At 46.1% G+C, this 15643-nt stretch overlaps 1 protein-coding gene across 6 annotated transcripts in view; it reads left to right on the top strand.

Moving 5' to 3' along the window:
- The first annotated feature begins 11136 nt into the window (after positions 1-11136).
- Positions 11137-15643, top strand: part of FGFR3 (fibroblast growth factor receptor 3) — a 56483-nt gene continuing 51976 nt past the window's right edge. For all 6 annotated transcript variants that reach the window (XM_071556968.1, XM_071556967.1, XM_071556966.1 and 3 more), the window contains exons 1-2: positions 11137-11251; positions 11446-11675. In XM_071556968.1, coding sequence (XP_071413069.1) covers positions 11498-11675 — 178 coding nt within the window. In that variant the 5' untranslated portion in view covers positions 11137-11251; positions 11446-11497. The remainder of the gene's footprint in view (positions 11252-11445; positions 11676-15643) is intronic.

The raw sequence follows: 15643 nt of genomic DNA, 5'->3' as shown, positions 1-15643 counted from the left end.
CAGCATTTTTTTTCCCCAAAAACAACACGCCTTCTAAATGGGTTTTGTCAGTGGTGACCTGTGGTGTCAGGGCATGGCCAGCTCCCAAAATACAGAAGTTTTATATAAAGTAAACATCAGTCTGCAGGTGTGAAAATGGCACAACCTTTTTATTCCCTTTCACGTGGGTCATTGCAAACACACAGGTGTGGTTGGGGCATTCTAAATGCAGGCGGAGAAAAAGACTGAGTGCAGCAGAATAAAAGGAGCCAGAAGGATAAGTGTATATTGCACACAATAACCAAGAGAAAAATAACATATTCCAGTCTTCCTCCATCAAATACCTTTGACAAGGAAAAAGCTAAAGTCCAAATATTTCTCTTTTTTTCTCCCAAAGAGTGTCACAGTCTCTTGGCGTAATGAATTTGGCCCTGAAAATTTCACTGACCCCAGTTAAAAAAAGGAACCCCCCTCCCCTCGCACACACACACCCCAAACCCCACACCCCACTTGTGATGTTAAAATTGCTGCAAGAGACTGCTTGATTTGGGGAATTTTCCTCATTCTCTCTCAGCCCTGAGCATATGGTTAACATTTCAGCATCTGATGGCAGACGGGGACGGACCAGAGGTGGAACTGCCCAAGCTCTGCCCAGCTGGCACTGGCCATCACCAAGCTCTCTGGATGCAGAGAGGCACTAGTTTCACAGAAAACACAAAAAAGCCTTCAACCACCTGAAAAACACACAGCATGACACCAGCATGACACTGCCAATGGACACAGCCTCCTCAATTCAGTGTGGGTTGGAAAGGGAAGCTGGAAGAAAACAAGGGGAAAGAGCAAACAATGCAGATGGGAAATTAGTATTAGTTGCCTTTTAGACCAATGTTGGACTGAAATCATGGTCTTAAGCTGATGTTTAGGACTCGACATGCCACTGGTGACATGACCATGCTGTTTGCTCATTGAATGCAGGTATTTACAGCAGTTGCCCACACAGGTTCTCAGAGCAGGGTGGCCTCAGGGTAGCACTCAGGAGGCTTTCCTTCAGGATGCACCACCGCAGGCCCACCCAGCTGCCAGGACAACCCTCCATGGATGGAAATGATGCCCCAGAATTCATAAAATCAAAGAATCATGAAGGTTGGAAAAGACCTCTAGGATCATTGAGTCCAGGCATTAACCCAGCACCACCATGTTCACCACTAAACCACATCCCCAAGCGCCACATCCACACACCCTTTGAACACTTCCCTGGTAATGACTGAACCACTTCCTTGGGCAGTCTGTTACAGTGTTTGACCACCCTTTCAGTGAAGAAATTTTTCCTCATATCCTTTCTAAATTACCCCTTGGCATAGCTTCCTTTCATCTCATCCTATCACTTGTTACTTGGGAGAAGAGACCAATCCTCACCTCACCACTGTCTTCTTTCAGGTAAGTGTAAAGGTCTCCCCTGAGTTCCTTTTCCCCAGGCTAAACACCCACAGCTCCCTCGGCTGCTCCTTATAAAATCTGTGCTCCAGACACTTCTCCAGCTCCATTGCCCTTCTCTGGACATGCTCCTCAGTGTCCTTGCAGTGAGGGGTCCAGACCTGGACACAGCACTTGAGATGTGGCCTCACCAGTGCCAAGTACTGGGAGACAATCACTGTCCTGGGTCTGCTGGACATACTATTGCTGATACAAGCCAGGGTGTCACTGGCTTCCTTGGGCACCTGGGAACAAGTGAAACACCACTTCCCTTAGGTATGTCCTGTATTTTAACTTGCAGGTAGGATTTTCTTTGACTTTAAGCTTGGAGGTTCATTCTGATAAGCCACAATACCTTACTTTAAATAGTGTTTATTACCAGTTTGACACATTACACTAATATTTATTTTTCAATCATTCCATGAAACACTTTACTGATACAATTGAAATGGATATTAATTTAATGTTTGGTTTTATCAGGACAAATATTCAGCAGGTTTCTTACATATGCCCAAACATGCTTATAAAAGGGATATTTTTTAAAGCTGAAGAGAGGTAGAAGGAAATACAGTATATTTCACACATTGTAAGAGATTGAGAGAACTCAAAGTTAGAATGTGAGCCCACCTCCTGTCACCAAACTCCCAAGTGCTCTTTTCATTTCTCTGAACACAATATTCCTCCTATAAAAGGATCCATAACCAGACATTTATCAGACTTCAGACCTTCCAGTAATGCTTACAATTTCCTGAAAAGTAAACATTTATTTTCTAGTGGCTGAGTCAGGCCATGGGTAATTTATTGGCTGAAATAAAAACATGCAGTGAAGCATTCTAAAAGCTAATGTATAACTCAGGATGATATCCATAGTGCCATGATGTGTTTTAGACACCAGCAATGATGACCATGATTGTCATAATTTGTTGTGTTTGTGCTTCAATTACTATGTTGTGTCATACACTCCCATGCAGTCAAAATCAGTGTCGTCTCACAACATACTGTGAAAAAGTGTATGAAGTATAAGCAGTGTATTTAGTCATCTAGCATGTCTCTCCATCAACCTTCTCTTTCTTATCTTTAAAGAAAACTATAATTGGATAATCTTTACTTAATGTAAACTTCTAAAACTTGGAAGCCATTTCGAGATTACGGAGATTAACTGTGGCTACCTGTGAGAACATGCTTGAACATTTCAATGAATTCAGGGTGGATAAAATCAAGTATCTCCAGTATTTACAAGACTATTTTGGCAAAGACATGACTGAAAATTTTTCACACAGCCTTCAAGAAAAAATGATACCTTTTCTCTAGTGACCTTGTCTTTTTTATTACCCTCTGAGCCAGTCAGATGGCTGGAAGCAAGTAGTGGATTTAATTTTCTTTGCGGACAGAGTGCTTTCTGCCTCCTGGGTTAACTTTAGCACTGTCAGCTGCAGAAAGGAACATATTTTCAAAGTTTAGATTGTTTGATTTCGCTATCCTTTTTACATGTGCAGATATCTCTTGTTACTAGCTGCACAGCTGTCTGCAGAGAAATCAGCCTGACAGTGATTATCCCCCTTCCACTGTCTAGTAAGATACAAACTATTACAAATATTTTCATATTTCTATGGTTTGAGGCATCAACAGCCACAGAGAAAATATGCCCTTTTCAACCAAGTTCCTACTTGTGTTCTCAATTGAAAGAGGAGCTAATATATTCCTGGCAATATGCAACTCTTTTGTCTTACCACGGCTTATGATTAATACTATGCCTAAAATCTAGAGAAGGACACCAATTTGTTGTCACAAACAACTGACTCATATGAACCAGAGCAGATACCACAGCTGCCTCCTTGTTGTTGTTTACGAAGTGCACAGCTTTGCACTTTTCCTCCCAGAAAATGGGCTTTGCTCTCCAGCACTAGGCTTGAGAGATTCCAAAGATCTGCACTGTTTGCATGCTGTCTCCTGTGAGCCCATCATGAGCAATTAAGAAGCAATTTCTTAGTAAACTACATTAAGTCTTTTGGCAATAATTGCTATTTTTCTGGTTCATATAAAAGTCTTTTCTCCCTTCATTACAACAGGTTAGGAAACTGGTGATTAAGAGGATTAACTTGATTTTGTCCATTAATGTTAGTTCCCAGTTACAGTCATAGTCACATTCCACATAGGGATGCCACTAAATAATTGAAAATACCTAAATAACATTTAGATTCAGCCTTGGAGCAAATCTCTACCCCTCCTAACTAGCTAGCCCACAGATCCCAGATACCATAGAGAGAGAAGTAGACAGTATAAATATATGGCAAAAAAAGCAACATATTTAGTTACAGAAGTAGATAGCAGTTTTCAATCAGTTTCACTGCAGTTTGTGGGTCTCCAGGGTGCACTGATTTATGAATGGTCTACAAATCTTCACAAGAAAAATAAGTCTATTGTCAGTAGTCTGCAATTTAACTATATAAGGGGCTGAAGCTCTGTTGGTAAAAAATGTGGAGGTCTGCAAATGAAAAAGATTGAAAACCACTGACTGGAAACACTGGCTATTCTGGCAGCCTTTTTTTTTTGTTTTGTTTTAAGGAAGACTGGAGTTATGCTGTAAAAATGCCTTCAGAAGTATCTAGTTACCTTTCACTACTACTGAAAACATATTTGAGCGGGATTTGCAAAGAAATTGTGGGGTTTGGGATTTAATGGTGATGCATAAATGGGAAATCACACTGTGTGAAATGGAGGCTGCAGATCCTGACCTCCACCAAGGTGATAGTTTGGAGAAATTAAGCCTTCAGAGACCATGGGTTTCCTGCCTTGGACCACCTCTGACACTTCCAGCCAGTGCAGCACACTCCGTGGAATCCTGTTTCTCTTTACACTCCCATATCTGAGCCTTGAAGTCCCTTCCACCATCAGAAAGCAACACTGTTAAAATTGGGTGAAAACAATTCCGCTTTAACTGCTGAGCATCCAGGATCCCTCCCTTATGAGTAGAAAGAGACAGTCACCATTAGAAGAAATGTAAATGTAAGAAGTCTTATTCTGGAGGCATATAGTTCTCACTGATAAAAGGGACAGCCCAGTTACCAACGCAGATGTTTGCTAACTTCACCTGAAGTTGTATGGGTTTTTCAGCCTAAGCAGACATGGGCAACAAAGTATTGCAGAGACAGGAGATGCTCAAAAAGGGTGGAGAGTATCTAGAGTCACAGTTAATGGCAAACCTGGGGGCAGACCTTGGGTCTTCTCCATAAACAAAAACCTTTGACCTATCAGTGAATCTTTTACAAGGTGCTCAAGATCAGCGACACCTGGCACCCGGTGTTTCCAAATGCTTATTAATGATTCATCCAATCCACTGACCCAAAGCAAAATTAGCTGGGCAAAGCATGGCAAATCCATGCAGGCCTTGCAGGGCTGGTTCTCAATAACACATCTGTCCCCCACCACTTTTCTGGTAATGTTTTAAATGACTCAGGGTTTTCATACAGAACAGATAGAGCCAACATGTTTAAAGTATATGCAAAAAGTATTGGGGCAAAATGCAATAGAGGAGGGAGCCATCACCATGTTTTGTAAAAATGCATTGTTATCAATTTCTTCTTATAAAAGGATAATAAAGGAGAGAATTTCTGTCTCAGAAAGAACTCCCAGCAGAGTACTCTTCTCTTCTAAGAAGCCTACAGGATATTTGTCCAGTTTAGAAAGAAAGTACTCTCGTTTATTAAAAATATTTGTTTGCCCATCTCCTCCAGTGTCACCAGAATCACTGCCTGCCCCTGCCCAGAACAGCATCCCAGCTCCATAGGTGCTGGCAAGGCTGTTTTCATATTTTTAACTGTGCTGTAACTCTAGCAATCAATTCCTTCCCTAGTAAAGAGGCTGCTACAGCATCACAGTGTTTCTGGAATGTTAAGAAATACTTGTCAAAACATGACTCCAGTTTCATTGTTAGTTCTATTAACATTCAAGCATTTCCCTTGCTGATTAAAGGCATTGGCTTCATGCAAAGTCTTAAAGTCAATGCCTACTTGCCTCCTATCCAATTTCTTATGTAATTGCTGCTTTGCACACCACAAATGTTTTTCTCTTAATGGTGAATGATATTATTTATGCCACAATTACTACACAGAGGCCCTTTGGGGCTGATAGAGGCCAAACCTCCCTGACCACAGATTCCATTCTTCATCATGTTTGATCTGGACATCCAGCACGCTCCATGAGGAAATAACATTTCTGCAAAAGCACAAGATCTCTGAGGTAGCTATCACTTTATTGTCACAGAATTGGATGTGGTCCCACAAGCCAAGCTGCAGACCAGGAGCTGGTATTTGGGAAGGCAGTTCACCTTCCTGGACTTTGAAATTACCTAGTGTAGCATGGGGATAATAACATTTAACTATCCTCTATAGAATTATTTCTGTTTGTAAAGACCCTCAGTTGCTTTTCCACTGCAGAACTGCTGAACATGCACATCAAATCTGAAATATATATATTATCTATATATCTATATCTATATCTGTTGCTTCTTATTTCAAAGGCCAGTAAAAGCTATAGAGTCACCCAATTATGTACTATATATTTAATATCCAATATGTATCGGATTCACATGCCTTGTCTCTGTAGTAGAATATACCCAGAATGGAGCTTCTGCAGTGGTCTTTGGAAAAATAAAACTACCAAAGGAATTGCAAGACAGTCATACAAATTGGGGTCTAGATGTGTCAGGACTGGTGTCAAACACAACACTGTGTCAGCACTTGTCCTGCACTATGGCTTGCAGGAGCATGGAGCCTGTATTAAAGCAGAATTAAGAATGACTGAATTGTCCTCATATTCAAACTTCCCCTAAAGTCAGACAATGTTCCACTGAGAAAGAGATAAAAGTCATAGTAATAATGTCCTAATATTGATTAAAATTCTGCTCTCCCTTACAGCTGAAAGACCTCAGCTCATATTTAGTTTAGAATGTGGCTGTTTATTCTGAAAGTTCCCATGCCACTCATTATTCATCCCTTTTCCCTACCTCAGAGTGGGCAGAGCAGGGGAAAAGCCCCTGGAGAATGGAGAGTAAGGATGTGGCTACCAGGCAATACAGTGGGGCCAGGACCTGGGGAAGAGTCCAATATGTAACATCCCTGACGGATTGCAGATGAGGGATGTTTCTGTAGCCCCCTGCTGTAGGTGAGCAGCCAAGGTGGACAGGCAGCAGCAGACAGCTGGTGTCCTTTGGTGGTCTCTGGTCACACCCAGGAGAGAGGACTTCAAGGACAGTCATTGGATTCTCAGAAGCTCATCTTGGCAGTGTATGATTTCTCCTCACAGGGACCAGTCTGGACAGGCTGGTGGGGGATTAAAGAAGCTGTGGCTTCATTTCAAATGCCCCTCAAAGTGAGGTGTCCTGCTACACCCACAAGTGCAGCCCTGAAATGTCACTTTGCCTGAAATGTCCTATGTTGACATGGCACGAACAGCTCTGGCAGGCAGAAGTGATCTCTGTCTTCTCTTCTCCAGGCTCCAGAGCATTATCTTCGTGTACTTCAAGGACAAGAAACACCCAGGGTCAGTGACACCTCTGAGAGCCCTGGTGCAGTGCCCCATCTTTATATGCAGTTGCTGTGCTGAGTCAGCATTATTTCAAGGTCTGATTTTAAACCCTTGCTTCTCACACCCTCCACAGGCTTGCTGCAGTTTTTTTTTTTCCTCTGCTTTCTCCAATTGCTTGCTTTGCTTTCCAGGCTGCCAAATAATTTTACCTCTAGCAGCACCTTCCCATAGGCAGCTCTTGCAGAAGAGACTCGATATGTCTCTCCAGTTCACTCATTTCTTTTTATTTCATTTCAAATCAAACAACTCACCTCTTGCAGAGCCCTCTATTCCTCATCTATTCCATGCTGTTTAGTGGAAAACAAATCCCACAGGATAGGGTTGTGTTGCAACCAGCTTGCAGAGGGTGCAGGCACAGAGAGAGCCTTCACAGGGTGCTTAACTGCTCGAAGTGTTTACCCTGACAATCATTTCAGTTCTTAATCTTAGCAACAATGACTTTTCTGCTTGAAATTCAATACACCAGCCTGGAATTGCAGTTCTTTGGGCTGGCTAGCTAATAAAAAGCGGTTTAGTCATTCCAATGCACCTCATTGATATAAACAGTCAGTGACATGAGTTCTGGAAAACATACCTCAGTGTTGGCATCTACTGATGCTAATTAACCCTTGATGCCAAGGATGGACAGTTTGGGCTTCTACTCATGCACACTGACACTGATCTTTGAATCAATATTTTAATTCAGTCTCATGTGAGCTCATAGCATGAGGTTGGGCTAAAGGAACAACTCGCTACAGGATTGTGGGGCCACAACACTCAGTCTGGCTCAGAAGTTGGCTAACAAGTCCCAGTTTTAACATGAAATATTTGGCAATATTTATTGCATATACCTAACGTGGTACGATTCTGTGACTCATGTGACCGTGTCTCTGATCAAGCTTGCCAGCATATTAAAATTTGAATTAAAATTTCACCTACCTCACTGCTCTGCTCCCACTAGTATTTGATTCAGGAATTGCTTTCTGTTGACTAAGGAAGCAACTCCTGTGAGTATCAGATGTACAGGGGCACCAGTCCCCAGTGTCATTTTTGCCAGATCCTTGCTGAGCCCAGCACTGCTGTGTTAGCTCAGGGTGGTGCCTGAGCCCTGTTGCATGCCGTGCTACATCTGACAATACATCTGACAAGGTGTGCAGGGCAGAGCCTTTACAGTGCACTGGAGGGATTGCAGGAGAAAGGAAAAGTGGCTTGTGGCATTGCACCCAGTCTCGCCACATGTATTCCACCAGCAATGTCACCAAAGATGACACATTGGGATGGCTAAAACCTCTCTCCCCCTTCATGCCCCTCCATAGTCTCAGTCCCAAGGGCTTTGGGACAAGCATCTGATTTGGCTGTCCCATCCCCATCTTCTGGACGGAGAGGCAGAAGAGACTGCTAAAAATATTAACACCTGGAGCCAATTTTGCTGACAGCAGCCTTCATTTAGTTTATTTTGAGACTATCAACAGGTTGCACTTTCGTAGAGAGAGATTAGAGGCCTCCCTCTCAGGCAAGGCTTTGGAAAGGCATGAAAAGAGAGGATGGTTTTAGACATGCCAATGCCCCCAGGGCCTGCAAGGATCCCCAACAACCTTCCCAGGACAGCCACTCTCAGTGGCCAAGCACTCAGTGGGGTCTGGACTGATGGAGGTGTTTGACAGTGACAAGCTTGAACACTGAGAGGACTGCTGATCACGTTGTATTTCAGCCACTCATTCAGAAAAGGACAGGCACTCACCATCCCTGAGCTGCTGAAAGGGAGTTGATTTTCATCACTGTCAGCTCTGGATATTAAGGGGATAAACAAATATAAAGTTCTGGGAAAGGAATGTTTATAAAGGGTAAAAGGAGAACAAACATGTTGGCACAGAGAGTATCACTGCATGAAGGGGGGTACACACTCCTAGCTTGAGGAGGAAGAAAAAATTTGGGGGCTAACATACGGCTTATGGCATAACAGTGCTAAAAGAAATGCAATTGTGTTCTGAAGGCTTTACTAGTCTATGTACATTTTTTTAATAGTAAAAAAATGCCTGAGACACAGTCCAGAGCTGCAGGTTTTGCTGCAAAGCACCACATCCCAGGCTCTGTTACGGTGGCCACCACAGTGATGAAGCAGCATCAGAAAATCTGCGCTTAGTTGGATCTGTGCTTCCCAGCCCCACATGAGTGTGCTGCACCAGAGGTTAATAAATGGAAAACCTAAAAATATCCCACTCTAGGGAAAACTGCAAATCTCAAAGTCCTTCATACAGGACTATCTCAATACTCCTTTGATTTCCTGTTGTAAAAGGCTTCCAAATGTTATAAGCTTTGAGTTTTTCTCCAAATGAAAACCAGTGCAAAACTATTAAAGGGCTGAGCTGACTTGATCCAAGGTGCAGACCTTTATATCTCCCAGCAACCTTAGAACTCCCCCAGGTTTGTATCTGCCTTTTCCATCCTGTGACTCCAGGAGCGTCATGGAAGCATTTGCCTTCACCTGACACAGAGGAAGAGCCGCTGTGGCACTTCTAAAATTTAACATGAGAAACCACACTGAATCCTCACTGATGGTTTTATTTTAGCCGGGGGTTTAGGAAACTTCCCGACCCTCCCTTTGCTGCTCTCCTCTAAAAAAAAATAAAGTCTTATACTTAGTAACAATTGTAACAATACCCTTAAAACAACACTCTTACCCTGGTGAGTTTACTTGAGCACAAAATTTGGCCCTTCTTTTGCAATTTTGTCTAAAAAACGATGACACCAACAACTCCACGACAGAATTATAATTATGCTGCTGTTGTTTTAATTTTTAGTGATTTTCTGGCACCTCCGGCACAGCAGTTATGGAGCAAACATCATGCAGCTTGACGCGCTGCCAAGCCTTCTCTGTAACGGTGAAATAACCATATTTTATTTATACGTCTGCTTTTCCCCCCATTGTTTTCATTTAAACCAACGGTGTCACCGGCGAGGGTCTCTGCTGACATGTAGGATTTCCTCGCCGCAGCCCCGTCTCAATACTTCCCCCACACAATGCAACAGTATTGAGATGTCAGAGTCTCCGTGCCTGATAAAGGTGTCAAGACAGATCCCGGTCGCAGCAACAACAGTGCGAACTCCGAGCCCTCCACAGCGGCCACAAGCGATCTCCGCTGTTTGCCCTTGCTGAAAGCCAAACCTCAACACTGCCCGGCTTTTCCTCTGACCCAAAAAAACTCAGCTTGATTCTTAGGCAGGTTGGGTTTTTTGGGCCCCTTTTGCAGAGTATTTTCAGCTCTGATAATATTTGCGTCTATTTTCGGCGAATGAGCTGCTATGTCAAGTGGGATTAAAGCAGAGCTGTGACTTCTCTGTATGAGGCAGCTCAGCTCGCTGTCAGCATTAACTGATGCATGTCACTTCAGCAACACGGCCGTGTGGGGAGTCTCTGAGACGGCCACAATATCCCAAACCATAACTATGTTAGTGACTAGATCGTTGTAGTCTTAAATGTAAGTGTAACTTTGATATATTTAGTCAGACTTTGTTAATAAGGAGCTAGCCCAGTTAGCAGCAGCAGTCAGAGTCGCTAGAAGGCTGCAATTACTCTCATCAGTGTAGCACAGCGATTATGAGAGGGTGGGTGAAATCAGGGTGCTCCAAGCGGGTGGCTTCACGTCGGGGTAGAGTGTGACAGCCCTGCGGGGCGAATGGGTGCGTGGACCATTTGCTGCCCGAGCCCTAGGATGACTCAAAGCACTGCATGCACAGAGCCACGGCTGATCCCACTCAGCCCCCTCCTGCCGCCTCTTTCCAGAAAACGCGCTGTGAGAGTGCCAGGAGAAGGGGACACGACGGTGTCCCTCGCAGCGTGCGGTGTCACTCGGGACCCACCACGGGAGCGCTGAGCCAACTTCAGCCCCACGCCTACGGTAAGCGGGTGCCCGCTCCACGCCGGGGGCTCGGCGGGAGCAGCCCCGGGGAGGCAGCCACCGCCCCCCCCGCGCAGCCCCGGGGCCGGGCGCGAAGTGGGGCGGGTGCGGCCCCCCGCGGCTGCGGCGGCGGCGGGGCGGGGCGGGGCGGCGGGGCGGGCGGCCCGGCCCGGCGGGCGGGGACATCGCGGCCGCCCCGCTCCTCGCCTGCTCCGCGCCGAGCAGACGCAGGAGCGCCGCGGCAGCGGGCGGGCAGGCGGCGGCTCCTGCGGGCGCTCGCTCCCTCCCTTCATCCCTCCATGCGCGGTGCGCGGCCGGCCTCGGGGCTTGCGCAGGTAGGCGCCCCGCCGCCGCTCGGCACTGGGCTTTCGCGCGGCCCCCCTGCACTTTTTTACTGCTCCCCACTACTTTTTTTTTTCCGCCTATTTTACCATCGTTTTTCCTGTTTCTCCCTCCACGTGGGCACCGGGGCGAGGGGTTCCCTCGTCCTCCTTGCCCCATCTGAGTGCCTCTCTCCCTCTCCCGGCAGCGCGGCGGCGGAGCGGAGCGGTGAGCGGCGGCAGCGATGCGGCGGCCGGGGGATGTCTGAGGCGGGCAGTGCGGCGGCGGCCGCGCTGCCCCGGCGCCGCTCCGGAGGCATGCGGGCGGCCTGGGGCTCCGTCTGGTGCCTGTGCCTGGCGGCGGCCGTCGGCGGGATGCCGGCGGCAAGGCGGGGCGGCGGCAAGGCGGCGGCGGCGAGGAGCGGCGGGCAGCCGGCAGGTAAGGCTGCGCGGCCGCGCACACGTGCTCCGGGGGACGCCTCCGGCGCATCCAGGTTTGGCGTTGAGTCCCCTTCCCTGAGCGAGCGAAGCGGGGCGGATGGATGGAGACCGCCGGAGCCGGCTGTGGAGCGGGAGTTAGGAACGCGGGGCAGTGGCAGCGGGCCGGTGTGGTCCCACCTCAGCGTGGCTCGGAGGAGCCGCAGAGGCGCTCAGGAGGGCCGAACTGCTTTTAAGAGTATCCCTGTCTGACAGGAGCCCTCTCTCAGCCTGTCAGTGCGTGCGGCACCCCGTGTGTAACAGCAGCCGGCAAGATGCCTCTGTGCGTGTGTAGCGGCGCATCTTCAGCGCCCGTCGGAAATGCTCTGACTGCGCGTGGTCGGGTGGGAAAAGTAAGGAAAGTTCATTTATATCCACATCTGGGGAGGAAAAGTGGAGTTGCGGCAGCTCCGGGTAGGCACACGCTGGGTCGCAGCTGAACAAGCGGTTCTGCTGAGAAATGAACTGCATTTCGGGGGAGCCGGTGATGATCTCCCCTCGAGAGGCAGCACCGCAGCTGCGAGTGAAAAAAAGTTAACACGTCGGACAAAAGCTCGTTTTGCGGTTTTTTCTTTTTCTTCTTTTTTTTTTCTTTCCGAATAATATACAGAGGATTTGAAACATCGTGCTTCACTGATCCGCCTCAGCTGCTACCTGAGTCCCTGTTTATTTTTCAAAGCTCTTTAATGGAAGGGAGCCCCCTCGCAGCCCTCCGTCCTCGGGCTTGCATGTACCCGGCAAAAAGTTTCCATTGTTCAGGAAAGGGTTTGAAGCCTGTTTGCCAAAAAAGTGACAGGGGAATAAATGGACTTCGTGGAGGCTGGGGGGTGGGGGCATTAGTTTCATACCCCTTTTGGTTGAAGCTATAAATCAGACCGGGGGTTGGTTTTGTTTTCAAGAAAGTCCTAATAAAACACCAGATTCTTAGTGTAACTCGTTTGGCTCATTTTTCACAGCCCAAAGAATTGATTTATGGGGCAACATCGCAGGGATTTGGTCAGAGCAGATGAGGTCAGCGTGCGGGAGTCATCAGGCAGAAGCAGTGTCCCCCAGTCTCTTTGGTTGAGCCTGAAGTATGTATTGTTGCTGTCACTTCGGCACATGGGGGTGAGCAGCAACCTCGATGGCTGGCTCGGTGGTCCCTGGGCTTCCACCCACACCTTCAGCCCGTAGCTGGAGCTGATGACGTGTTGAAATGGTGCTAAACCCTTTCCGTACTCTAAGACACTTTTGCAGGTTAAAGCTTTGGGATGTTGGAATCGTAGCAAGTGCCATTCTCAGAGGTAACACAGAGGGAAACATCCCTCCAGCAATGACTGTGAGCTGAGTGATGGGTCGGGATTTACAGGACCTCCAGTGGAAATCCTCAGGACACGCTCTCTTACCACTCAGTCAGCTTTCTCCAAAGCAAAGATGTCACAGTCAGCGCTCACTGTGTTCCCTGGAAGTGGAATTCTTCTGTGAGCCAGGAACACCAACCCCAACACCTAGAGAAGTCTCTGAGAGTTGCCCCATCACTATGAGCTGTTGAAAGCTCCCGTGGATGGGGACTGCAAGAGCAGAGAGAGCTTTGCAATGCCAGTGGCTCTCCTGCCACCATCCACGTGAATGGGGAAGCATGAAACTGGTGCTGCTTGCCCAGCTCTCTGCTAAAGCCAGTGGCTCCGCGACCATGAGGGCACCCGCTGCCTGTCCGACCTGGGAGGGGAAAGGTTGTGCAAAAGAAACTGTAAAGAATATAAACCTTCAGAGCCAAGTAAAAACACATTTTACTTTTTCAGTCTTTTTGAATTGAATGGTAAAAAGCAAATTCTTTCTTCTAGTCAAATGGGCCATGGGGTATTGGCTCATTACTGAGGGTTGTTGTTCGCTGGGCTTTGCATTTACAGTCTAAGGCCTTATTTTCCATAAAGAGGCTTGGAAGGATTTTTCCCCAGTGATCTAATTCTCCACACGGGGCTGTGAAGGCTATAACAGCTACTGCTTTGTGCCTATACTCAGCTACATAAAACACACATTGAAGGGAGGCATTCTCGAGGTATGTGTATGTTTGCTAATATGAATACTGGCTATTAGCGGAGGTGGAGGGGGTGCAGGTTTTAACATCTCCGCAGGGAGGTGTTCGGCTGTTGGCAGGAAGGAGGCAGATGGCGGGGCTGTTGCTGAATAGAAGCTAAACTAAAAACACCAGGGGCCTCATCTGGGCTGAGTTTCTCTTCTCTCCCGTTCTTGGGGCTGCTGCAGGAAGAACAATGTCAAATTTCTCCCTCTCCTTTTTTTTTTTTTTTTTTTTTTTATGAATGAAAGTAGAGAGGCGAGGCAGGATTGAATGTGTATGTCATTCAGGGGCTATGACAGAGATGATTAGGGAGGTCAGTGAACTCCTTTGCAGCTTTGAGCATGCGGTCACTCTATTCAGCAGCCACAGAATAGACATCAATATAAAAAAGGCCGTCCAATTTGCATTAGTATTCAGATAAAGATATTACTTAGTACGATTTGTGAATGTCAAGTAATGCTGGCTGTTTTCTTAGAGAGCAGACCAACTGAAACGGCAGTATTTCACTTTTAAAAACTTCTGATAACCAGCCTGTCTCCTGTAGCTCGTTTGTGTGTGTGTGTGTCTGTGTGCGGTATATGCGAAAAAGGCAATTTCTGGGCTTTTTAGGATTTGTCTTGCACTAGTTAGCTGCTGAGGCTGTCTGTGTGCATTGAAAGAGTTGTATAGAGAGCTGCTAATGTTTGATCGAGTTTGTGCGGGAAGGGGAGGGGAGAGCTCTCCCAGTCTGTCAGGAGCAAGAACCGAAGTTTCCTTGTTCAGCACTGGAGTAAAATTGTCACCCGGAGTTAGTCCTTCCTGGGCAATTTTCTAGTCAGGAAGAAGGGCCGTTTTGGGATTTTGCTTAAATTGAATGGGAGGGCATGTACCAATTCCTGTGATTTTTTTTGCTTGGGAGGAACTAGTAATGCACAGTTTGAGGTGTTTTTCATGAAGCTGGTGGTCTGGGCTCTTGTAGCCTTTCATCATGTACCCAGCAAGGGATCCAAGGTGTAGGGTACGGTGATCTGTGTCACTCTGCTTTGTGTATCTGAGCGTTTTAAAGTTCATCCTAAAATTATAAAGGTATTGAAATGTGTACCAAATGGCACTGACTGTTCCTAGAGCTGACCTTAGGGTTTATGCTTTCAAACACTCTACAAAGAGTCATACATTGATGGTGCTGATTACTTTATGCCCTAGATCAGAAATGTTTTAAGATTCAGTGGGCAGCTGTGATAGTTTTGTGATTAAAAGTTGATCCATTTATTCTCATGAACAGCAGCATCAGCTAAAAAAGCTAATTAAAGTCTTTGGTGTTGAGACTAGCATATTTTACTAAGCAGTAAAATAAGAGGACAGAAGTAAAAGATGATGAAATACAACTTCTTTTCAAAAAAATCTATTTCTTACCTAGTAAATAGTGACCTAGAAAGTCTATTCCAGTGCAGAGATGAACTCAATCTATTCAATACTAGCCGTATAACATCAGGTTTTCTACACATATTGACAAGGATCACTCCAATTAAATCTAAGGATTTTTTCTTTTAATTAAGACTTTATTAGCAACTGCTGAGTAGGGAATGTGATGAAAGTAAATCTGAAAATTGTGTAGCAAAGTGTTGATCTGTTAATTAAATCATGTAATTAAAGTGAGCTACTCTGACGTTTATGACTCCCTGCAAAAAATCTTCAGTGCTGTTTGGGAAAGCACACCTCTCCTGAAGCCTGACTGAGAGTGGGTTTTGAAGTTAGGTGAACACTAGTGAAGCCTTGATAGTGGCATTACCACTGTTTCTGGACCGTTTGGATCGAGTGGACCCAGTCTGTTGCCTGGACAAGCTGAAATTTTTCATGAAACTGGAGGAGGGTTCTCCCCCCTTTCTATAAGG

Source organism: Pithys albifrons, chromosome 5 (genome assembly GCF_047495875.1).
Source record: "Pithys albifrons albifrons isolate INPA30051 chromosome 5, PitAlb_v1, whole genome shotgun sequence".
Lineage (NCBI taxonomy): Eukaryota > Metazoa > Chordata > Aves > Passeriformes > Thamnophilidae > Pithys > Pithys albifrons.
The sequence above is the reverse complement of the archived record's forward strand: the minus strand, read 5'-3'. Positions and strand labels throughout refer to the sequence as shown.